This window comes from Pongo abelii, chromosome 19 (assembly GCF_028885655.2).
Source record: "Pongo abelii isolate AG06213 chromosome 19, NHGRI_mPonAbe1-v2.0_pri, whole genome shotgun sequence".
NCBI lineage: Eukaryota > Metazoa > Chordata > Mammalia > Primates > Hominidae > Pongo > Pongo abelii.
Genome location: NC_072004.2, coordinates 30,902,133 through 30,927,025, shown reverse-complemented (window position 1 = coordinate 30,927,025; position 24,893 = coordinate 30,902,133). Strand labels below are relative to the sequence as shown.

The window sequence follows — 24,893 nt, the reverse complement described above, 5'->3', positions numbered from 1 at the left end:
CAAAACAGAGGAACTGTTTGAAGTTGAAGGAGCTTAAGAGACATGACAATTAATGCAATGGGAACTCCTGGATTGGATCCTGGATTACAAAGTTCAAAAAAAATGTATTTAGGGCACAAATGAGAAAATTTGGATGAGATTATAGCTTCTGTTGATTGGACAGTAGTGTTGGGTGGATGCTGATATCCTGATATGGATGATTATGTTCTGGTTATGAGAACTTTTCCCAGATTCCATCGTTTGCCCAGTGGTTTCATGGACAATGTGGCGATGGTAGCAGGAGAAGATGCTACATGTTTCCAATAACATGAACTTCCCTGCAGCAGTGCTGCCTACTGCCCAGATGAGTGCCCTGACTGCTGACAATGAGCAATGCTGAGACCCTGGAAAGAGGAACTGCCTTGCCTAGACCAGACAGATTTCTGGTAATGTTGTAATAATATTTTCTCCTTTCCTTCATGGAAGTGGTAAAGAATTGCCATCATTGGAAAGATGCATATCGGAATATGGACTCCGCTTCATATGCTTCTCATAGCATCAAATTATTTACATTTGCTGAGTTCTTATTCTCTGCTATCATACAACTACTACTGATGATGGAGCTTATTTTACAAAAAAAAGAAGTGATGTGATGGGCTTCAGCCCATATTTATTGGTCTTGTGACATCCCACATCACCCAGAGGAACATGACCTCACAAGAATCAGTTACTTCACCAACTGTGAGACCCTAAGGGGCTGGGTTTCTATCCTATGAGATGTGTTAGATGCCCTGACCCAAGAGCCCTCCTACCCAGAATGCATGGTTCCATGTAGCAAGGATCATTGTGATGGTGGTGATGATGATGGTGAGGATGGTGATGGTGAAGGTGGAGGTGGTGATAATGAAGTGATAGTTACGTTGAGGATGATGAAGGTGATGATGATGGTGAGAATGGTAAAGGTGAACATGGTGATGGTGAGAATGGTGATGGTGGTGATTGTGATGGTGATGATAAGGATGGTGATGGCGAAGGTGGTGATGATAACAGCGATAGTTATGGTGAGGATAATGGTGATGATGATGAGGATGATGATGGTGAGAATGGTGATAGTGACGATGATAGTGATGGTAATGTTGATAATGATTATGATTATGAGGATGGGGAGGGTGACAATAATTATTATGGTGAGGATGGTGATGGTGAAGGTGGTGATAACGATAGTGATAGTTATGGTGAAGACGCTGGTGTTGATGATGGTGAGAATGGTGAGGGTAAGAATGGTGATGGCGATGATGATAGTGTTGGTGATTGTAAGGATGGTGATGGCGATCATGGTGATGATGATAATGGTGCTGACTGGGCTATTAGGTAACGGAGGCAGAAAAGTGGCAGTTTCTAGGAAGTATAGAGCCAGCTGGGAACTGCAAGGTAACCTTAGTGGGGGTGGAAGATGTCGGGCCTCTGCCTCATTTCTAGACATCTGGGGAAAGCTCACCCCTCACAGTAGTTCCAGGAACCCCTCCATCCAGCATTTCCTTCTCGCAATCAGCATGGAGCTTTTGGGGTGCAGAGAAGTGTCTTCTATTCACTGCACTCTGTGGGAAGGGAAAAGGGGGAGTGGTATTTATGAACCCAGTATAATACAGTAGGGTCTCATCTAATATATTTTGGGAGAATTTTCAGCTGAAGAGAGCAAGCCTCAGAGAAGTCAGGTAACTTTATCTTCAATAGCATCCAGTTGTGATTTATTGAGCAGTTACTATGTGCCAGGCAACATGCTGGGTGGTTCCTTATATGTTATCTCATGAAATCCTACAGCAACACAAGAAGACAGGCATAACTACCCCATTATTAAAACTGTGGTAAAATAAACTAAAATTTACTGTCTAACTATGTTTAAGTTTACATTTCAGTGGCACTACATTCACAATGTTGTGCAACCAATTTCAAGAATGCTTTTCATCTTGTAAAACTACAATTCTGTAACTCATTTAACAACAACTCCCCAATCACCACCCTCCCCAGGACCTGGTAGCCACCATTCTCCTGTCTGTCTCTATGGATTTGACTACTCTAGGTGCCTTGGAAAAGTGGAATAATACAGCATTTGCCTTTTTGGTCTGGCTTCTTTTGCTCAGCCTAATGTCCTCAAGGTTCATTCTTGATGCAGCAGGCATCAGAATCTCCTTCCTTTTCAAGGCTGAACACTATTCCACTGTATGCATAGACAGCATTTTGTTGATCCATCCATCCATCCATGGGCACTTGGGTTGCTTCCATCTTTTGGTTATTGTGGATGATGCTGCTCTGAACATGGTTGTGCAAGTATCTCTTCCAGGCTAGCCCCATTATACAGAAGAGCATAGAGAGATTCTGGGAGGAGGGATGACCTGCCCGGGGCCTTTGGTGAGGTCCTGGTGAAGGATCTCCCAGACCTCAAAGGCAGAGCTCCTCTCCTCACCTCACTGCCTTTCTCAGGACCTGCCTCCTGCCCCACCACACAGTGCCCACTCCCTGGTACTAGACTTGCTAAGGCCTCTTGATCCCTGAAAATTCAGGGACAGGAACTGGTGAGCACAACTACAGTCACTCACTTCTCTGTCCCCTACTGCAGATTCTGTGCCAAACAATACATGATAATGACCTGCTTTCCACTCTTTCACCAGATGTGGATGAGGCGCCTATTGCATGCCAGGCGTGTGTGGTCACTGGACGGAGACCCCTGTGAAATGAGAAGATGTGAGCTCCTCAAGGCCAGGGGCAGCCCTTTCACTTGCTGCTACCGTGTGAGGGATGGAGGGGAACCCTGAAGCATTGAAGAAGTGCATGAGTGACCTAGCTCAGATGATGATATCATAGTAACCCTGTTTATTATCACCTACCATGTGCCAGGCATTGTGCGAACTACTTTGCACACATTACCTGCTGTAAAGCTCAGAGACAACTGTAGGAGTGAATCTGTTATACCTCCCACTTTACAGGGAAACTGATGCCCAGAGAGGTGAACCAGTCCACCCCAGGCCTTTCAGCTAGTCTCTGGGATGCAAATCCAGGTGGTCTGACTCAGAGATCCCCTCATCCTCTTGGTTTTTGCCCCTGCAGCCCTCTGGCCTGTCCCCAGAGCCCTGTACCCTGGGCCACCCCGAAGATGACCTGGACATGGGCTTCAGCAAAGGCAGCAACCCCAGCACATCTCCATTTGATAGGGAGGAACCTCAGGCCCACCACAGGAGCCCTGGGCTGCAGGTAGTGTAGGTGCTGGCTGAACCACAATGCACCCATGTTGGAGGATGCACCCTAGGATGGGCAGCAGCAGGAGGTCTCCCTGCCCAATAGCTGGTAGTGGTACCTGAGAACAAAGGAGGAGAAGGAGGCTTTGAACACAGGTGTGGAGAAGCCCAAGGAGGAAGAATAAGACTTGGACTATGGACTGCTGGGTGGCCTCAAGGACCCCCTCCCAGAAAAGGAACTTTGAGACTCATACCCAGGGCTGAGATGAAAGTGCTCCCTATTTTCTATCCTGGAACTGCTGCAAACCTCAGTGTGACATCACAGGGCCTCATTTCCCTATTTGTAAAATGGGATTATATGGGGGTTCCAATGAGACACTGGACCGAGAGCATTTTGAGAATTGTAAAAAATGTACAGTGAGGGAATAATTATTATCAATGGACCATTGCTCTTCCAATAGTTAGTATTCTTTAGCAAATATTTGAAGGTAAAATATGATTTGTTGAGGAGGTTTGCAGCAGCTGAGACCCTCAAGAGTCTTTTCTGTCTCCGTTCCAAGCTGGCCTCTGACAGGGACCTTCTTGGTGCTACCCCTGGGACTCTCATCCTTTGTGCAGGCTTCTCAGGGTTCTTATTTCTATTGCATCTTGTGGTTCCCTAGTGGATGGCGTGCTCCATCTTCACTCAGAGCTAACTGCATCTCCTCCAGGCCCATGTCCCTTGTGCAGCACCCACTGCTCCCTCACCAGGATTCAAACCCTTCTGTGATTGACCTCTGCTGACCTCCTCATTCTTTCTGCTCCTCCAGTTCCATGCCTGTGCCCCTCAATCCCGTGGCTCACACTCTCACCCAAGCTGTTCTCCATCGGGATTTCCTTGGCTCCCTTTTCTGCTCGGCAAATTTGTGTTCATCCTTCCAAGCCCTGCACAGATGTCCTCCTCTCAAAGCTCTCCCTGAGGTCACACTGTCCAGGAACAAGGTAGTTCTTTCTCCTCTGCTGCCTCTGGGTTTTGTGCCTTTATCACTTTGGTGTGACTGCCTGCCTCTTGCTGAAGGGAGGCATTTTGGCTTTACTCACCTCAGTATCTCCTGGGTCCAGCTGGGTGTCTGGCCTGGCCCAGACTCGGTGCTCATCGAGGGTGTATAGAACTCACAAGGACCAAGGAATGTCTTGCAAATAATACCACCCTCCCACACTTCTCCAATGTTTACTTTCTAAGCTCCTTTATTCTTTGACATTCAAATTTCTAAGTGGCCTGTATGTATTTACAAAGCCTGGGAAAACGCCTTCAGAGGACAAACACACACCACCGGCAGAATGTATTTGCATTGACTAGGATTATGGATGAAATTCAGCTTTCTGGAAAATGAATCATTTGGCATTGGCTGAGTATCTACTCTGTGCCAGATACTAAGCTGTGATCTCTAGAAAGAGACATGAACTACTGACACAGTCCTTGACCCTGAAGATCTCAGAATCCAGTGAGCTTGACTTCTTGTAAGTTAGAGACAGAGTTCAGAACAGAAGCTCAGACAAGAGAAGAGAAGTAAAAGGGACACACCAGAGGCAGTGACAGCCACACAGCTGTCTGGGGACACTGAGTGCAGCAACAAATAGCTTAGGCTGACTTGGCAGCCCACGAAAGTATCACGGTTTGCAATTGCAGCATCTCACTGATGCTTTTGTTATGCTGATCTCTGCAAAGCCCCTCTGTGCCCCAGCCCAGGATGGTGGCAGCCATGCTGTGGAGAAAAGGGCAGTGACCAGGACCACAGACTCAGAGCTTGTACCCTGGACCACCTGGGAATGGGAGCCCTTCACATGTTCTCTGCCTCTGTGTTCAGGTTGGGGGTCCCGGCCAAGGAAGGGAGATGACCCCCATGCTGAGTCAAAAGGACACACTCTTGGGAACAGACTATCTCTTCTTTCTGGGTAATTTCTGCCTCTGCAGTGAATGGTGAAACCAGATACATCCCCTCTGTTGGTATGACACAAAGACAGGCGTTCCTGCTCATGGGCTGAATCTTAGTTGAGGGGAGGTGTAGCACACTCCTGTGCTCTGCTGACTAAGGCAGGGACACATGTCACCCCATCAGAATGACTGCCAGACCAATGGCTAAAATAAAATCATTTCCAATATTCAAAGGAGTCACCTTCATTCATCTACAAATATTTTTCCTTTTCTTTTTTTTTTTTTTTGAGATGGAGTCTTGCTCTGTCACCTAGGCTGGAGTGCAGTGGCATGATCTTGGCTCATCGCAACCTCCGACTCCTGGGTTCAAGCGATTCTTCTGCCTCAGCCTCCCGAGTAGCTGGGACTACAGGCGCCCACCACTACATCTGGCTAATTTTTGTATTTTGAGCTCCTGACCTTGTGATCCGCCCGCCTTGGCCTCCTAAAGTGCTGAGATTACAGGTGTGAACCACCGCGCCTGGCCCAAGTTTTTTTCTATAAAATGACCTATTGCACTCAGGGTCGGGTAAATGATGCATCATGCCTGCTGGCAACATGGGCCCTATCTGGAAAGTGAGTGCCCACCACCATGGCACAGTGCTGTGCAGTGCCTGTGTGGTGCTGAATCTCAGGAGCAGCCCCCATCCTGTGAACCACAACTACAGGGACCTTAGACATAAGCAAAGACCTCTGGTGGCCAGGCCTGCCAGCAAGCAGATGCTGACTCTGTCCCGGGGGTCTGCAGGGAGGTCGGGCCAGTGGAGAGGTGGCGAGACCCATGTGTGGTCTCCCCAACTCCCGCCCATGCTATGCAATGGGGGCGACCACACACCCGAACTTCCTGGGAGGGTCCTGGTGTGCCCACTGCCTCACTGAGTTATGAGGGGTACTGCCTCTCACATCTCACCGGTATCGCATTTGAAGGACAAATTATGTCTTCCCTTCTCCACCCTGCGGAACTCCGTTTCCTCATGTGCAAGTGGGGGATGATGTGCTTACATGGTTATGCAGTGGGGGTATCGATGGGATCCATCTGTCAATACCCTGCATCCAGTGACCACCTGGAGCACACCTGCAGCTCGCAAGCTGGGCTCCCTGCTGCAGGGAGGGGAGCAAGCACTGCCTGGAGCCAGGGAGCTTCTCTGAAGGAGGTGTTGGAAAGGATTTGTTCCAGAATTTGGGCTTGTATTGGAAGCTTGGGGGAGGGTTGAAAGAAGCCTTTGCTCCAGATTGGATGCTGTCAGAGGCAGGGTGGATTCTATCACCTGGCATCTTCCCCAATCTTACCTAGAAGGAAGGAAGACAAGACCAAAGCTAACGCTGCAATTGACAAGGAGGTAGTGGTCATGACATAGCCACAGGGGAGGGGGTGTGAGGTCATTTTTGTCCATGTTTTGCATGAGCTGAGCCATGATAGCTACCAAGTGACCTTGCTTTGTCTTGACCCATCATGGTCACAGAGCGACCTTGTCTGATGCTGACAACCTGTGCAGTTCAACAGGAGAACACCAACGCCTTGCCAGCAGTGGTTGCTGTCCTCCTGAGGCCTCACTGCTCCTCCTCTGGGACCGACTGCTGACCGTGGGAGGTGTGGAGTGGGAGGGGAATATGCTGTGGGTTTTTTTTTTGCAGAGCAAGGGCAGAGGACTCTGATGCCTTCAGCTCTGGCCATCCTGAGTGCTGTGATCTGCTTCCCCTGCTTCCTACACCTCCCGCAATCCCACCACACTGCTGGAGTCACTGCCAACTCATAGTGCCTTCTAAGGGCCCCAGTGTCTCCGGGACACCCCCTCTACCCTGGGAGGGAAGCAAAGTGCTCACGAATGTCCCAGGTGGAGGTGCTGAAAGAGTGTGGAGGTGGCTTCTTGAGTGTCAAAGTCTGGGATTCCAGCTTTCAGCCTCAGGCTCCACGTGTGTGTGCTGAAGTGGAATTTTCTGCTCTCATTCACTCTCCTGCCTGGTCAGAGGAACTTGGGGAGTTCCTCTCTAGGAGAGGGAAAGGCCCTGGTGAGGTGGCCTTGCCCTGAACTGGGAAGCAATGGGCACGGGAAAGCAGGGTCCTGGGCTCTGCCTACTGCTTGCTGACAGCTTGGGCACAGCACTGCCCTCCCTGGGCTCCTGTCTCTTTTCTCTGTATGATTAGGTGGAGGTGGATGGGATTCTGCTTCTACTCCCAGTCCTTGGGCACCATGTCAGGTACTCACACACTTATGACCCCATCTGGTCCTTGGAACAGCACTGGGGGTGGATCTGTCAATCTCACGTTGGAAATGTTTGTTCTAAATCCCACACTCTGAAGTCAGAAAGACCTGGGTTTCCCTCAGGCACTGACGGTTGCTTGCTATGTGACCTTGGACAAGTCACTGCCCTTCTCTGAGCCTCAACACCCACATTTACACAGGGGAAGAATAATACCTCCCTCTTGGGCTGCTGTGAAGCAGAGCTAATGGGTACATTGCCTCAGGCACATTGCAGGTGCTCAAAGTGTTGGTCTTTCCTTCCCTTTCTAGGTCTCCATTTCCTCATCTACACAGTGGGGAGCAACTCTGTCCTGATTATAAGGAATACAATAGGTGAATGCACTCAGCAAGCCTGCGGACAGGGATGCATAGAGAAGCTTCTTGCAAAGGTGAAGAATGCCTGCTCTGAGCCCCGCGCTGAGTGACAGGTGAGAGGACAGCAAGCCCAGCGACTGAGGCCTATAAAATGCCCCCTGCAGAGAGGGAGGAGGAGCAGTGTTCTAAGGTGGGTGGTTGGCAGCATCCCCAGTGCTTGCAGGAGGAGCAGGACTGCTTGTGCTTGCTCAGGTGGGTGGTAGGTTAGGTTCTTAGGCATCTGCTGGGTATCAGATGCTGCACAGGCATCATCTCCATGAATTTAATCTTTCCATCATACCTGAGAGGTGGGCATTACAGGGGCATAGTGGGATTGAAACACAGGTCCCCTGAGCCTGTGCCTTTTCTACAAGGCAACTTGGTTCACATGTAATAATAGGACCCAAAAATACACCTGCTATGCTGTGCTCACCAAATTTGAAAACATCCTTGTGACCTGCGAGGTTGCTATACTGTCTTCATTTTATGGATGAGAAAACTGAGGCTCAGAGAGGCTGAATAGTGTGTTCATCCCTCCAAAGAACTAAAGGGAAGAGGGGTGCTATAGCTGTGGGGCCTTCTATTCCTGGCAGGAAGTGTGCAGTACCCCAGGCCATTCTGACTCTACTGCAGGCAGGAGAAAAGGCACATCAACAAATCCAGCAGCAAGCTTCCACTGAGGGCCTCCCTGGCCTTTCCTTGCACTAGTGCTGAGGGAGAAACAGCCTTGTTCCTTCACATAACATGGCTTCCTGACGCCCCCAGGATAAAGGTCAGAGTCCTCAGGTCTGTGTTTGAGACTCTTCATGGTCTGGTCCCATCTGCATTTCCAGCCAAATTCTCCACTACGGCCCCCAGTGCAGCAGCCCTGGCCATCTGTCCCATCCCACCATCCTGCCTTGGCTCAAACTGTTCCCTCTGTCCCATGCTATTCACACATAGAACAAGGAGAAGCTTGATAGAGGCTAGCCTGAATATTCCATTTGAGAGCATTTTCAGCTTCTGGAAACAGACATTTCACCCAAAATTCCAGATTCCCTGCTTCTCTGAAAATACATACATACATGCATACATACATACATACATACATACATACATAAATCTGCTCTTACTCTGCACTATTCTGTTTCTTGAGACAGAGTTTCACTCTTGTTGCCAGGCTGGAGTGCAGTGGTGTGATCTCCATTCACCACAACCTCTGCCACCCGGGTTCAAGCGAGTCTCCTGCCTCAGCCTCCTGAGTAGCTGGGATTTACAGGCATGAACCACCATAGCCGGCTAATTTTCATGAACTTTTTTTTAGTAGAGATGGAGTTTCACGATGTTGGTCAGGCTGGTCTCCAACTCCTGACCTTGGGTAATCCACCAGCCTCGGCCTCCCAAAGTGCTGGGATTACAGGTGTCAGTCACCTCACTTGTCCAGTCTGCACTATTCCTTAGTGTCAGACTATTTGAGCCAAACAATGTCTTTCTCATTTGGACGTGACCTTCAGGGTCTAATTTTTGTATTTTTAGTATAGACCAGGTTTTTTTTTTTTTTTTTTGACAGAGTTTCACTCTTGTCACCCAGGCCCAATGGTGCAATGGCATGATCTCAGCTCAATGCAACCTCCGCCTCCTGGGTTCAAGGGATTCTTCTGCCTCAGCCTCCCGAGTAGCTGGGATTACAGGCACCTGCCACCACACCCGGCTAATTTTTTGTATTTTTATTAGAAACAGGGTTTTGCCATGTTGGACAGACTGGTCTCGAACTCCTGACCTTAGGTGATATACTCTCCTCAGCCTCCCAAAGTGTGGAATTACAGGCATAGGCCAGAGCCTGGCCTCACCTGGCTAATTCTTTGTATATTTGAAGAGACAGCGTTTCACCATGTTGGCCAGGATGGTCTTGATCTCCGGAATTTGTGATCCACTGGCCTCAGCCTCCCAAAGAACTGGGATTAGAGGTGTGAGCCACTGCACCCGGCCTCAATGTAGCTTATTATCAAAGTATTTACATAGAAAAATTAATCAAAGGGCACAAGCATTTCAATACTTAGGTTAAGATGAAATCTGTGCCCGGAAGAGTGCCAGACACACATGAAATGTTTTGTGCATGAAGCAACCACAACTTAAAATGATTTTCTGTTATTCGTTTTGGTATGTTATTTTGGGAATGTGATTAATCACCTATGTCAAGGACGTTGGGAAGAATTTCCAGATACTCTGATATGCATGACATCTTAATCATACAATATGAAGCAAGGCAATCTTAGGAAATTAGGTATCACTGCCAAGGACCTTTACAATTGAAGATAAATTAAAATTTCTATTAAATTTATAACAGTCAGATGGGTTGGCAGGCAAGATGTGTCATTATTTTCTCAGCGTTTTTTCTTTTCCTTGATTCAATAAAACAAACTTAAACGCCAGCTATCTGCAGAACCCTCACTAGACTATATTTAATGATATGTGAAACACAGCCTGCGCACTCACAGATCCTTGCCACGTCCCGTTCCCATCCTCTCAAAACCTGAGTTACCCTGTGGATAGATTTCTCAAGAAAATGAAAGAGAGACACGAATGAGAACCATCTTCTTTCAGGTCGCTCCGCACTGCTCCTGCGGGTAGACAATGACCTCTCCGGTGAGGCTTTTATCCTTGACTGTGGGGTGGAGGCCTTAATCCGAGAAAAGAGGCCTCTCAGGGTGAGGAGATGATTTAAATTCTTACTAGAGAGATGTAGCTCCCCATTTCATCCGGACCTTCACAAACCTAAACTGGAGCCGCCGGAAAAATGACTGACAACCGGCCACACAAGCCAGGCAGAGACGCGGGGAGAGCCTTGTGGAGGCACATTGGCTGGGCTGACTAAAGCTCTGGTGCTGGAAGTCAGGCTGCTGCTCCTTTAAACAATGGCAACTGTGCTGTAGCAGAGGGGCTCCTATTGAAGCCTCCGCAGCGACTGGATCCGGGGTCCAGTTTGGGGCAGCCTGGGAGAGGGTGCCGCGAGTGTCCTGTCCCAGGGCCAAACCCCCAGGAGTCCTGTCCTCCGGACCTCCTTAAGGCGACTTCCACCGAGGGAGGGGGAGCTTCAGGACGCCTGCTGTGTTCTGGGGACTCCCGTTCAGATCCGATTTTGGCCCCCTCCCAGTGAGATAGGATGGGCTCACCACATCTGGTGAGGCAGGCAGGGCCTCGCTGCAGCGCAGAATGATCCCATAGGTCTCAAGGCGTAGCGTCAGCTGAAACTTCACTGATCCATCAGCCCTCTGCCTCCCTCCTCCTTCGAAAGAGCAGTGGCCTGCTCCGCTTCTAAAAGCCCTGGGGCTCCGGAAAGCCGACCGCGCTTTACAGGACACGTGCAGGCAGGAACAGGGGCGAATCCGAGGTGGAGACCATGTGACCACGCGTGGCACTGGCGTATCCCACAGCAGATGGTGTGAACGTGTGTCACCGGAGGCATACCGGGAGACGGCGAAACAAACGGTGGTGTCCAGGCATGTGCCAGTGGAAGGGGGGAACAAGTGACCTTTCGGTCAATGCCAAGGGAAATCAAAGAACACCTGGGACTCGGTGGGTGGGGGGCCTGTGCCTGACCCAAGCCAGGTTTTCCAATGCCTATCAGAGGAGCAAAGAATCTTCTGCAGAATTCGCCCCGCCCCCAACCCTCCTCCTCCCTGGTAGCCCTGACGCAACTTCCCCTGCACCCAGCCCCAGCCCCAGCCCCAGCCCCAGCCCCAGACACAGACCCAGCCCCAGCCCCAGCCCCAGCCCAGTCCCTCTGGTTCCCTGACATTCGTTTGGGCCACAAGATCAAGGGAGTCAGTCCACCCAGGAGCAGAGGAGAGGATGTCCCTCAAGAATGAGACAGGAAGTGCAGAGGAAATGCGACACCACCTGTCCTAGAAGACAAGGCCAGTCACGGTCGCCTAGCGCTCATTCTAGGCAATCCACCCACCCATGAGGGGAAACATGGAGAACAAGGAAGCTTCCCTGTCTGAGACACGTATGGAAGCCAAGAAATCCAGGGTCATGAGACCTGCCCAATGAAGCAGAAAGACGTTTGGAGAGAGATACCATCATGACACGGATCTGCAGGAAGTGTGTCCCTGACGGACTGGGAAGTCATCTTTGTTGAAGACATTGGGCCAGAGCGAGAGGCATCCAGGCCCCTGAGAAACAGGTGAGGCAGAGCAAGAGGGAGGATAGAGCAGAGGCCAGAGCCCCGGCAGGATACAGCGCCGTGCCACCACCACGGGCATAAGGGGAGGGCTTCCAAAAGGGTGGCTTGTCCAGAGAGGCCAGCGTTCCAGTGACAGTGACAGGGATTGTTGCCATCTCCCATTCCCGGCTGCTTCTTCTACACGGTATGGTGGTGTGGCTTCATTTCTCAGAGAAGAGCCGTGAAAAGGTACAACCATCTTCTCTGATGTGGTCCTGCTTCCCTACTGCGGGACAAAGAGCTCCTGTGGGGCTCTTTTCCTTGGTTGCTGTGTGGTCATGTTGATCTTAGAAAAGAGGCAGCTCATGATGGGGATGAGATTTCAATTGCTCCGGGACCGATGCATCTCCTCACGTGGGCCAGGCCTTCACACACCCAAAGCGGATCCGCGGCGGCGAAAACGATTGACAGCCGGCCTCATGACCCAGGCAGAGACGCAGAAAGAGGCTCAGCAAAGACAGGCCGACATGCCAGAAATCGCCTTGTGCTGCACAGGGCACATTCAGCCAAAGACACACACGCAGAGGGGCACGCACACACTAACCGACAGAGAGAGGGAAAGAAAGACACAGAGACTGAGAGACAGAGAGAGAAGAGAGGATGGGAGACACGCACACACGCGCGCACACATACACGCACACACACACACACAGAAACAGAGTCATACAGCAGAGGCATGGAAACACACCCCCCCCCCAGGCAACCCCTGAGGCTGCGGGGTTCTGCTGGCGACGAGAACGACCCTGGGGTGAGAGAAGAGCCCAGGGGCACGCAGGCCGACCTGTCCTCGAGATGACGGCGGCACGACTTTTGGGGAGACTCACCCCAACAGCGTCCGGGCAGGCCTGAGGCTGGGATGCCGTGCTGCTTCCCCCGGACTCCGCCTGGGGTTTCCTCATCCTGGTCGGCCCTTTGCGACTCCTGGCATCCGGAGACGTTCCCGTCGACCCCGTGGAGAGGTCAGACCGGAGCCTCAGAGCCCCGCCACCCAAGCACTGCCACGGAGGACTCCTGCTCTGCCAAGCCTCAGGGACGGGTTTCTAAGACAACCGTGGGAAGCACTGTGACCGCAGAAGCCGCTCGCGCCTCGCGCATGCGCATTGGCTGGACCGACTCGCGCTCCGCTCCTGGCAGTCAGGCTGCGTCCCCTTTAAATAATGCCCCCGCTGCGCGGCTGCAGCGAGGCTCCTGCTGCAGCCGCGGCGGCGTGTGGATACGGGGTCCAGCTTGGGACGCCGTGGGAGATGGGGCCGCCGGTGCCCTGTCTCAGGGCCAAACCCCCAGGAGTCCCGCCCTCAGGATCTCCTTGAGCCGACTTCCACGGAGGGAAGGGGAGCTTCAGGACGCCTGCTGTGTTCTGGGGACTCCCGTTCAGATCCGATTTTGGCCCCCTCCCAGTGAGATAGGCTGGGCTCACCACATCTGGTGAGGCAGGCAGGGCCTCGCTGCAGCGCAGAATGATCCCATAGGTCTCAAGGCGTAGCGTCAGCTGAAACTTCACTGATCCATCAGCCCTCTGCCTCCCTCCTCCTTCGAAAGAGCAGTGGCCTGCTCCGCTTCTAAAAGCCCTGGGGCTCCGGAAAGCCGACCGCGCTTTACAGGACACGTGCAGGCAGGAACAGGGGCGAATCCGAGGTGGAGACCATGTGACCACGCGTGGCACTGGCGTATCCCACAGCAGATGGTGTGAACGTGTGTCACCGGAGGCATACCGGGAGACGGCGAAACAAACGGTGGTGTCCAGGCATGTGCCAGTGGAAGGGGGGAACAAGTGACCTTTCGGTCAATGCCAAGGGAAATCAAAGGACACCTGGGACTCGGTGGGTGGGGGGCCTGTGCCTGACCCAAGCCAGGTTTTCCAATGCCTATCAGAGGAGCAAAGAATCTTCTGCAGAATTCGCCCCGCCCCCAACCCTCCTCCTCCCTGGTAGCCCTGACGCAACTTCCCCTGCACCCAGCCCCAGCCCCAGCCCCAGCCCCAGCCCCAGCCCCAGACACAGACCCAGCCCCAGCCCCAGCCCCAGCCCAGTCCCTCTGGTTCCCTGACATTCGTTTGGGCCACAAGATCAAGGGAGTCAGTCCACCCAGGAGCAGAGGAGAGGATGTCCCTCCAGAATGAGACAGGAAGTGCAGAGGAAATGCGACACCACCTGTCCTAGAAGACAAGGCCAGTCACGGTCGCCTAGCGCTCATTCTAGGCAGTCCACCCACCCATGAGGGGAAACATGGAGAACAAGGAAGCTTCCCTGTCTGAGACACGTATGGAAGCCAAGAAATCCAGGGTCATGAGACCTGCCCAATGAAGCAGAAAGACGTTTGGAGAGAGATACCATCATGACACGGATCTGCAGGAAGTGTGTCCCTGACGGACTGGGAAGTCATCTTTGTTGAAGACATTGGGCCAGAGCGAGAGGCATCCAGGCCCCTGAGAAACAGGTGAGGCAGAGCAAGAGGGAGGATAGAGCAGAGGCCAGAGCCCCGGCAGGATACAGCGCCGTGCCACCACCACGGGCATAAGGGGAGGGCTTCCAAAAGGGTGGCTTGTCCAGAGAGGCCAGCGTTCCAGTGACAGTGACAGGGATTGTTGCCATCTCCCATTCCCGGCTGCTTCTTCTACACGGTATGGTGGTGTGGCTTCATTTCTCAGAGAAGAGCCGTGAAAAGGTACAACCATCTTCTCTGATGTGGTCCTGCTTCCCTACTGCGGGACAAAGAGCTCCTGTGGGGCTCTTTTCCTTGGTTGCTGTGTGGTCATGTTGATCTTAGAAAAGAGGCAGCTCATGATGGGGATGAGATTTCAATTGCTCCGGGACCGATGCATCTCCTCACGTGGGCCAGGCCTTCACACACCCAAAGCGGATCCGCGGCGGCGAAAACGATTGACAGCCGGCCTCATGACCCAGGCAGAGACGCAGAAAGAGGCTCAGCAAAGACAGGCCGACATGCCAGAAATCGCCTTGTGCTGCACAGGGCACATTCAGCCAAAGACACACACGCAGAGGGGCACGCACACACTAACCGACAGAGAGAGGGAAAGAAAGACACAGAGACTGAGAGACAGAGAGAGAAGAGAGGATGGGAGACACGCACACACGCGCGCACACATACACGCACACACACACACACAGAAACAGAGTCATACAGCAGAGGCATGGAAACACACCCCCCCAGGCAACCCCTGAGGCTGCGGGGTTCTGCTCTCGACGAGAACGACCCTGGGGTGAGAGAAGAGCCCAGGGGCACGCAGGCCGACCTGTCCTCGAGATGACGGCGGCACGACTTTTGGGGAGACTCACCCCAACAGCGTCCGGGCAGGCCTGAGGCTGGGATGCCGTGCTGCTTCCCCCGGACTCCGCCTGGGGTTTCCTCATCCTGGTCGGCCCTTTGCGACTCCTGGCATCCGGAGACGTTCCCGTCGACCCCGTGGAGAGGTCAGACCGGAGCCTCAGAGCCCCGCCACCCAAGCACTGCCACGGAGGGCTCCTGCTCTGCCAAGCCTCAGGGACGGGTTTCTAAGACAACCGTGGGAAGCACTGTGACGGCAGAAGCCGCTCGCGCCTCGCGCATGCGCATTGGCTGGACCGACTCGCGCTCCGCTCCTGGCAGTCAGGCTGCGTCCCCTTTAAATAATGCCCCGGCTGCGCGGCTGCAGCGAGGCTCCTGCTGCAGCCGCGGCGGCGTGTGGATACGGGGTCCAGCTTGGGACGCCGTGGGAGATGGGGCCGCCGGTGCCCTGTCTCAGGGCCAAACCCCCAGGAGTCCCGCCCTCAGGATCTCCTTGAGCCGACTTCCACGGAGGGAAGGGGAGCTTCAGGACGCCTGCTGTGTTCTGGGGACTCCCGTTCAGATCCGATTTTGGCCCCCTCCCAGTGAGATAGGATGGGCTCACCACATCTGGTGAGGCAGGCAGGGCCTCGCTGCAGCGCAGAATGATCCCATAGGTCTCAAGGCGTAGCGTCAGCTGAAACTTCACTGATCCATCAGCCCTCTGCCTCCCTCCTCCTTCGAAAGAGCAGTGGCCTGCTCCGCTTCTAAAAGCCCTGGGGCTCCGGAAAGCCGACCGCGCTTTACAGGACACGTGCAGGCAGGAACAGGGGCGAATCCGAGGTGGAGACCATGTGACCACGCGTGGCACTGGCGTATCCCACAGCAGATGGTGTGAACGTGTGTCACCGGAGGCATACCGGGAGACGGCGAAACAAACGGTGGTGTCCAGGCATGTGCCAGTGGAAGGGGGGAACAAGTGACCTTTCGGTCAATGCCAAGGGAAATCAAAGGACACCTGGGACTCGGTGGGTGGGGGGCCTGTGCCTGACCCAAGCCAGGTTTTCCAATGCCTATCAGAGGAGCAAAGAATCTTCTGCAGAATTCGCCCCGCCCCCAACCCTCCTCCTCCCTGGTAGCCCTGACGCAACTTCCCCTGCACCCAGCCCCAGCCCCAGCCCCAGCCCCAGCCCCAGCCCCAGACACAGACCCAGCCCCAGCCCCAGCCCCAGCCCAGTCCCTCTGGTTCCCTGACATTCGTTTGGGCCACAAGATCAAGGGAGTCAGTCCACCCAGGAGCAGAGGAGAGGATGTCCCTCCAGAATGAGACAGGAAGTGCAGAGGAAATGCGACACCACCTGTCCTAGAAGACAAGGCCAGTCACGGTCGCCTAGCGCTCATTCTAGGCAGTCCACCCACCCATGAGGGGAAACATGGAGAACAAGGAAGCTTCCCTGTCTGAGACACGTATGGAAGCCAAGAAATCCAGGGTCATGAGACCTGCCCAATGAAGCAGAAAGACGTTTGGAGAGAGATACCATCATGACACGGATCTGCAGGAAGTGTGTCCCTGACGGACTGGGAAGTCATCTTTGTTGAAGACATTGGGCCAGAGCGAGAGGCATCCAGGCCCCTGAGAAACAGGTGAGGCAGAGCAAGAGGGAGGATAGAGCAGAGGCCAGAGCCCCGGCAGGATACAGCGCCGTGCCACCACCACGGGCATAAGGGGAGGGCTTCCAAAAGGGTGGCTTGTCCAGAGAGGCCAGCGTTCCAGTGACAGTGACAGGGATTGTTGCCATCTCCCATTCCCGGCTGCTTCTTCTACACGGTATGGTGGTGTGGCTTCATTTCTCAGAGAAGAGCCGTGAAAAGGTACAACCATCTTCTCTGATGTGGTCCTGCTTCCCTACTGCGGGACAAAGAGCTCCTGTGGGGCTCTTTTCCTTGGTTGCTGTGTGGTCATGTTGATCTTAGAAAAGAGGCAGCTCATGATGGGGATGAGATTTCAATTGCTCCGGGACCGATGCATCTCCTCACGTGGGCCAGGCCTTCACACACCCAAAGCGGATCCGCGGCGGCGAAAACGATTGACAGCCGGCCTCATGACCCAGGCAGAGACGCAGAAAGAGGCTCAGCAAAGACAGGCCGACATGCCAGAAATCGCCTTGTGCTGCACAGGGCACATTCAGCCAAAGACACACACGCAGAGGGGCACGCACACACTAACCGACAGAGAGAGGGAAAGAAAGACACAGAGACTGAGAGACAGAGAGAGAAGAGAGGATGGGAGACACGCACACACGCGCGCACACATACACGCACACACACACACACAGAAACAGAGTCATACAGCAGAGGCATGGAAACACACCCCCCCAGGCAACCCCTGAGGCTGCGGGGTTCTGCTCTCGACGAGAACGACCCTGGGGTGAGAGAAGAGCCCAGGGGCACGCAGGCCGACCTGTCCTCGAGATGACGGCGGCACGACTTTTGGGGAGACTCACCCCAACAGCGTCCGGGCAGGCCTGAGGCTGGGATGCCGTGCTGCTTCCCCCGGACTCCGCCTGGGGTTTCCTCATCCTGGTCGGCCCTTTGCGACTCCTGGCATCCGGAGACGTTCCCGTCGACCCCGTGGAGAGGTCAGACCGGAGCCTCAGAGCCCCGCCACCCAAGCACTGCCACGGAGGGCTCCTGCTCTGCCAAGCCTCAGGGACGGGTTTCTAAGACAACCGTGGGAAGCACTGTGACGGCAGAAGCCGCTCGCGCCTCGCGCATGCGCATTGGCTGGACCGACTCGCGCTCCGCTCCTGGCAGTCAGGCTGCGTCCCCTTTAAATAATGCCCCCGCTGCGCGGCTGCAGCGAGGCTCCTGCTGCAGCCGCGGCGGCGTGTGGATACGGGGTCCAGCTTGGGACGCCGTGGGAGATGGGGCCGCCGGTGCCCTGTCTCAGGGCCAAACCCCCAGGAGTCCCGCCCTCAGGATCTCCTTGAGCCGACTTCCACGGAGGGAAGGGGAGCTTCAGGACGCCTGCTGTGTTCTGGGGACTCCCGTTCAGATCCGATTTTGGCCCCCTCCCAGTGAGATAGGATGGGCTCACCACATCTGGTGAGGCAGGCAGGGCCTCGCTGCAGCGCAGAATGATCCCCTAGGTCTCAAGGCGTAGCGTCAGCTGAAACTTCACTGATCCATCAGCCCTCTGCCTCCCTCCTCCTTCGAAAGAGCAGTGGCCTGCTCCGCTTCTAAAAGCCCTGGGGCTCCGGAAAGCCGACCGCGCTTTACAGGACACGTGCAGGCAGGAACAGGGGCGAATCCGAGGTGGAGACCATGTGACCACGCGTGGCACTGGCGTATCCCACAGCAGATGGTGTGAACGTGTGTCACCGGAGGCATACCGGGAGACGGCGAAACAAACGGTGGTGTCCAGGCATGTGCCAGTGGAAGGGGGGAACAAGTGACCTTTCGGTCAATGCCAAGGGAAATCAAAGGACACCTGGGACTCGGTGGGTGGGGGGCCTGTGCCTGACCCAAGCCAGGTTTTCCAATGCCTATCAGAGGAGCAAAGAATCTTCTGCAGAATTCGCCCCGCCCCCAACCCTCCTCCTCCCTGGTAGCCCTGACGCAACTTCCCCTGCACCCAGCCCCAGCCCCAGCCCCAGCCCCAGCCCCAGCCCCAGACACAGACTCAGCCCCAGCCCCAGCCCCAGCCCAGTCCCTCTGGTTCCCTGACATTCGTTTGGGCCACAAGATCAAGGGAGTCAGTCCACCCAGGAGCAGAGGAGAGGATGTCCCTCCAGAATGAGACAGGAAGTGCAGAGGAAATGCGACACCACCTGTCCTAGAAGACAAGGCCAGTCACGGTCGCCTAGCGCTCATTCTAGGCAGTCCACCCACCCATGAGGGGAAACATGGAGAACAAGGAAGCTTCCCTGTCTGAGACACGTATGGAAGCCAAGAAATCCAGGGTCATGAGACCTGCCCAATGAAGCAGAAAGACGTTTGGAGAGAGATACCATCATGACACGGATCTGCAGGAAGTGTGTCCCTGACGGACTGGGAAGTCATCTTTGTTGAAGACATTGGGCCAGAGCGAGAGGCATCCAGGCCCCTGAGAAACAGGTGAGGCAGAGCAAGAGGGAGGATAGAGCAGAGGCCAGAGCCCCGGCAGGATACAGCGCCGTGCCACCACCACGGGCATAAGGGGAGGGCTTCCAAAAGGTTGGCTTGTCCAGAGAGGCCAGCGTTCCAGTGACAGTGACAGGGATTGTTGCCATCTCCCATTCCCGGCTGCTTCTTCTACACGGTATGGTGGTGTGGCTTCATTTCTCAGAGAAGAGCCGTGAAAAGGTACAACCATCTTCTCTGATGTGGTCCTGCTTCCCTACTGCGGGACAAAGAGCTCCTGTGGGGCTCTTTTCCTTGGTTGCTGTGTGGTCATGTTGATCTTAGAAAAGAGGCAGCTCATGATGGGGATGAGATTTCAATTGCTCCGGGACCGATGCATCTCCTCACGTGGGCCAGGCCTTCACACACCCAAAGCGGATACGCGGCGGCGAAAACGATTGACAGCCGGCCTCATGACCCAGGCAGAGACGCAGAAAGAGGCTCAGCAAAGACAGGCCGACATGCCAGAAATCGCCTTGTGCTGCACAGGGCACATTCAGCCAAAGACACACACGCAGAGGGGCACGCACACACTAACCGACAGAGAGAGGGAAAGAAAGACACAGAGACTGAGAGACAGAGAGAGAAGAGAGGATGGGAGACACGCACACACGCGCGCACACATACACGCACACACACACACACAGAAACAGAGTCATACAGCAGAGGCATGGAAACACACCCCCCCAGGCAACCCCTGAGGCTGCAGGGTTCTGCTCTCGACGAGAACGACCCTGGGGTGAGAGAAGAGCCCAGGGGCACGCAGGCCGACCTGTCCTCGAGATGACGGCGGCACGACTTTTGGGGAGACTCACCCCAACAGCGTCCGGGCAGGCCTGAGGCTGGGATGCCGTGCTGCTTCCCCCGGACTCCGCCTGGGGTTTCCTCATCCTGGTCGGCCCTTTGCGACTCCTGGCATCCGGAGACGTTCCCGTCGACCCCGTGGAGAGGTCAGACCGGAGCCTCAGAGCCCCGCCACCCAAGCACTGCCACGGAGGGCTCCTGCTCTGCCAAGCCTCAGGGACGGGTTTCTAAGACAACCGTGGGAAGCACTGTGACGGCAGAAGCCGCTCGCGCCTCGCGCATGCGCATTGGCTGGACCGACTCGCGCTCCGCTCCTGGCAGTCAGGCTGCGTCCCCTTTAAATAATGCCCCCGCTGCGCGGCTGCAGCGAGGCTCCTGCTGCAGCCGCGGCGGCGTGTGGATACGGGGTCCAGCTTGGGACGCCGTGGGAGATGGGGCCGCCGGTGCCCTGTCTCAGGGCCAAACCCCCAGGAGTCCCGCCCTCAGGATCTCCTTGAGCCGACTTCCACGGAGGGAAGGGGAGCTTCAGGACGCCTGCTGTGTTCTGGGGACTCCCGTTCAGATCCGATTTTGGCCCCCTCCCAGTGAGATAGGCTGGGCTCACCACATCTGGTGAGGCAGGCAGGGCCTCGCTGCAGCGCAGAATGATCCCATAGGTCTCAAGGCGTAGCGTCAGCTGAAACTTCACTGATCCATCAGCCCTCTGCCTCCCTCCTCCTTCGAAAGAGCAGTGGCCTGCTCCGCTTCTAAAAGCCCTGGGGCTCCGGAAAGCCGACCGCGCTTTACAGGACACGTGCAGGCAGGAACAGGGGCGAATCCGAGGTGGAGACCATGTGACCACGCGTGGCACTGGCGTATCCCACAGCAGATGGTGTGAACGTGTGTCACCGGAGGCATACCGGGAGACGGCGAAACAAACGGTGGTGTCCAGGCATGTGCCAGTGGAAGGGGGGAACAAGTGACCTTTCGGTCAATGCCAAGGGAAATCAAAGGACACCTGGGACTCGGTGGGTGGGGGGCCTGTGCCTGACCCAAGCCAGGTTTTCCAATGCCTATCAGAGGAGCAAAGAATCTTCTGCAGAATTCGCCCCGCCCCCAACCCTCCTCCTCCCTGGTAGCCCTGACGCAACTTCCCCTGCACCCAGCCCCAGCCCCAGCCCCAGCCCCAGCCCCAGCCCCAGCCCCAGACACAGACCCAGCCCCAGCCCCAGCCCCAGCCCAGTCCCTCTGGTTCCCTGACATTCGTTTGGGCCACAAGATCAAGGGAGTCAGTCCACCCAGGAGCAGAGGAGAGGATGTCCCTCAAGAATGAGACAGGAAGTGCAGAGGAAATGCGACACCACCTGTCCTAGAAGACAAGGCCAGTCACGGTCGCCTAGCGCTCATTCTAGGCAGTCCACCCACCCATGAGGGGAAACATGGAGAACAAGGAAGCTTCCCTGTCTGAGACACGTATGGAAGCCAAGAAATCCAGGGTCATGAGACCTGCCCAATGAAGCAGAAAGACGTTTGGAGAGAGATACCATCATGACACGGATCTGCAGGAAGTGTGTCCCTGAAGGACTGGGAAGTCATCTTTGTTGAAGACATTGGGCCAGAGCGAGAGGCATCCAGGCCCCTGAGAAACAGGTGAGGCAGAGCAAGAGGGAGGATAGAGCAGAGGCCAGAGCCCCGGCAGGATACAGCGCCGTGCCACCACCACGGGCATAAGGGGAGGGCTTCCAAAAGGGTGGCTTGTCCAGAGAGGCCAGCGTTCCAGTGACAGTGACAGGGATTGTTGCCATCTCCCATTCCCGGCTGCTTCTTCTACACGGTATGGTGGTGTGGCTTCATTTCTCAGAGAAGAGCCGTGAAAAGGTACAACCATCTTCTCTGATGTGGTCCTGCTTCCCTACTGCGGGACAAAGAGCTCCTGTGGGGCTCTTTTCCTTGGTTGCTGTGTGGTCATGTTGATCTTAGAAAAGAGGCAGCTCATGATGGGGATGAGATTTCAATTGCTCCGGGACCGATGCATCTCCTCACGTGGGCCAGGCCTTCACACACCCAAAGCGGATCCGCGGCGGCGAAAACGATTGACAGCCGGCCTCATGACCCAGGCAGAGACGCAGAAAGAGGCTCAGCAAAGACAGGCCGACATGCCAGAAATCGCCTTGTGCTGCACAGGGCACATTCAGCCAAAGACACACACGCAGAGGGGCACGCACACACTAACCGACAGAGAGAGGGAAAGAAAGACACAGAGACTGAGAGACAGAGAGAGAAGAGAGGATGGGAGACACACACACATGCGCGCACACATACACGCACACACACACACACAGAAACAGAGTCATACAGCAGAGGCATGGAAACACACCCCCCCCAGGCAACCCCTGAGGCTGCGGGGTTCTGCTCTCGAGGAGAACGACCCTGGGGTGAGAGAACAGCCCAGGGGCACGCAGGCCGACCTGTCCTCGAGATGACGGCGGCACGACTTTTGGGGAGACTCACCCCAACAGCGTCCGGGCAGGCCTGAGGCTGGGATGCCGTGCTGCTTCCCCCGGACTCCGCCTGGGGTTTCCTCATCCTGGTCGGCCCTTTGCGACTCCTGGCATCCGGAGACGTTCCCGTCGACCCCGTGGAGAGGTCAGACCGGAGCCTCAGAGCCCCGCCACCCAAGCACTGCCACGGAGGGCTCCTGCTCTGCCAAGCCTCAGGGACGGGTTTCTAAGACAACCGTGGGAAGCACTGTGACGGCAGAAGCCGCTCGCGCCTCGCGCATGCGCATTGGCTGGACCGACTCGCGCTCCGCTCCTGGCAGTCAGGCTGCGTCCCCTTTAAATAATGCCCCCGCTGCGCGGCTGCAGCGAGGCTCCTGCTGCAGCCGCGGCGGCGTGTGGATACGGGGTCCAGCTTGGGACGCCGTGGGAGATGGGGCCGCCGGTGCCCTGTCTCAGGGCCAAACCCCCAGGAGTCCCGCCCTCAGGATCTCCTTGAGCCGACTTCCACGGAGGGAAGGGGAGCTTCAGGACGCCTGCTGTGTTCTGGGGACTCCCGTTCAGATCCGATTTTGGCCCCCTCCCAGTGAGATAGGATGGGCTCACCACATCTGGTGAGGCAGGCAGGGCCTCGCTGCAGCGCAGAATGATCCCATAGGTCTCAAGGCGTAGCGTCAGCTGAAACTTCACTGATCCATCAGCCCTCTGCCTCCCTCCTCCTTCGAAAGAGCAGTGGCCTGCTCCGCTTCTAAAAGCCCTGGGGCTCCGGAAAGCCGACCGCGCTTTACAGGACACGTGCAGGCAGGAACAGGGGCGAATCCGAGGTGGAGACCATGTGACCACGCGTGGCACTGGCGTATCCCACAGCAGATGGTGTGAACGTGTGTCACCGGAGGCATACCGGGAGACGGCGAAACAAACGGTGGTGTCCAGGCATGTGCCAGTGGAAGGGGGGAACAAGTGACCTTTCGGTCAATGCCAAGGGAAATCAAAGGACACCTGGGACTCGGTGGGTGGGGGGCCTGTGCCTGACCCAAGCCAGGTTTTCCAATGCCTATCAGAGGAGCAAAGAATCTTCTGCAGAATTCGCCCCGCCCCCAACCCTCCTCCTCCCTGGTAGCCCTGACGCAACTTCCCCTGCACCCAGCCCCAGCCCCAGCCCCAGCCCCAGCCCCAGCCCCAGACACAGACCCAGCCCCAGCCCCAGCCCCAGCCCAGTCCCTCTGGTTCCCTGACATTCGTTTGGGCCACAAGATCAAGGGAGTCAGTCCACCCAGGAGCAGAGGAGAGGATGTCCCTCAAGAATGAGACAGGAAGTGCAGAGGAAATGCGACACCACCTGTCCTAGAAGACAAGGCCAGTCACGGTCGCCTAGCGCTCATTCTAGGCAATCCACCCACCCATGAGGGGAAACATGGAGAACAAGGAAGCTTCCCTGTCTGAGACACGTATGGAAGCCAAGAAATCCAGGGTCATGAGACCTGCCCAATGAAGCAGAAAGACGTTTGGAGAGAGATACCATCATGACACGGATCTGCAGGAAGTGTGTCCCTGACGGACTGGGAAGTCATCTTTGTTGAAGACATTGGGCCAGAGCGAGAGGCATCCAGGCCCCTGAGAAACAGGTGAGGCAGAGCAAGAGGGAGGATAGAGCAGAGGCCAGAGCCCCGGCAGGATACAGCGCCGTGCCACCACCACGGGCATAAGGGGAGGGCTTCCAAAAGGGTGGCTTGTCCAGAGAGGCCAGCGTTCCAGTGACAGTGACAGGGATTGTTGCCATCTCCCATTCCCGGCTGCTTCTTCTACACGGTATGGTGGTGTGGCTTCATTTCTCAGAGAAGAGCCGTGAAAAGGTACAACCATCTTCTCTGATGTGGTCCTGCTTCCCTACTGCGGGACAAAGAGCTCCTGTGGGGCTCTTTTCCTTGGTTGCTGTGTGGTCATGTTGATCTTAGAAAAGAGGCAGCTCATGATGGGGATGAGATTTCAATTGCTCCGGGACCGATGCATCTCCTCACGTGGGCCAGGCCTTCACACACCCAAAGCGGATCCGCGGCGGCGAAAACGATTGACAGCCGGCCTCATGACCCAGGCAGAGACGCAGAAAGAGGCTCAGCAAAGACAGGCCGACATGCCAGAAATCGCCTTGTGCTGCACAGGGCACATTCAGCCAAAGACACACACGCAGAGGGGCACGCACACACTAACCGACAGAGAGAG

At 55.2% G+C, this 24,893-nt stretch overlaps 1 protein-coding gene across 9 annotated transcripts in view; it reads right to left on the bottom strand.

Annotated features, from left to right (window-relative positions):
* The window catches only part of LOC129051271 (protein FAM182B-like), a 124,176-nt gene that overhangs the window by 6,638 nt on the left and 92,645 nt on the right, over window positions 1-24,893 (bottom strand). The window contains exons 1-3 of one of the 9 annotated variants that reach the window (XM_054536390.2): window positions 12,792-13,078; window positions 6,169-6,456; window positions 1,478-1,577 (exon numbers count right to left, since the gene is read on the bottom strand). In XM_054536390.2, the coding sequence (XP_054392365.2) occupies window positions 1,478-1,577; window positions 6,169-6,456; window positions 12,792-12,866 (463 nt within the window). In that variant the 5' untranslated portion in view covers window positions 12,867-13,078. Of the gene's footprint in view, window positions 1-1,477; window positions 6,127-6,168; window positions 6,457-12,791; window positions 13,079-24,893 lie in introns of those variants that run through there. The other 8 variants (XM_063718532.1, XM_063718533.1, XM_063718531.1 and 5 more) reach the window with 8 other exon arrangements.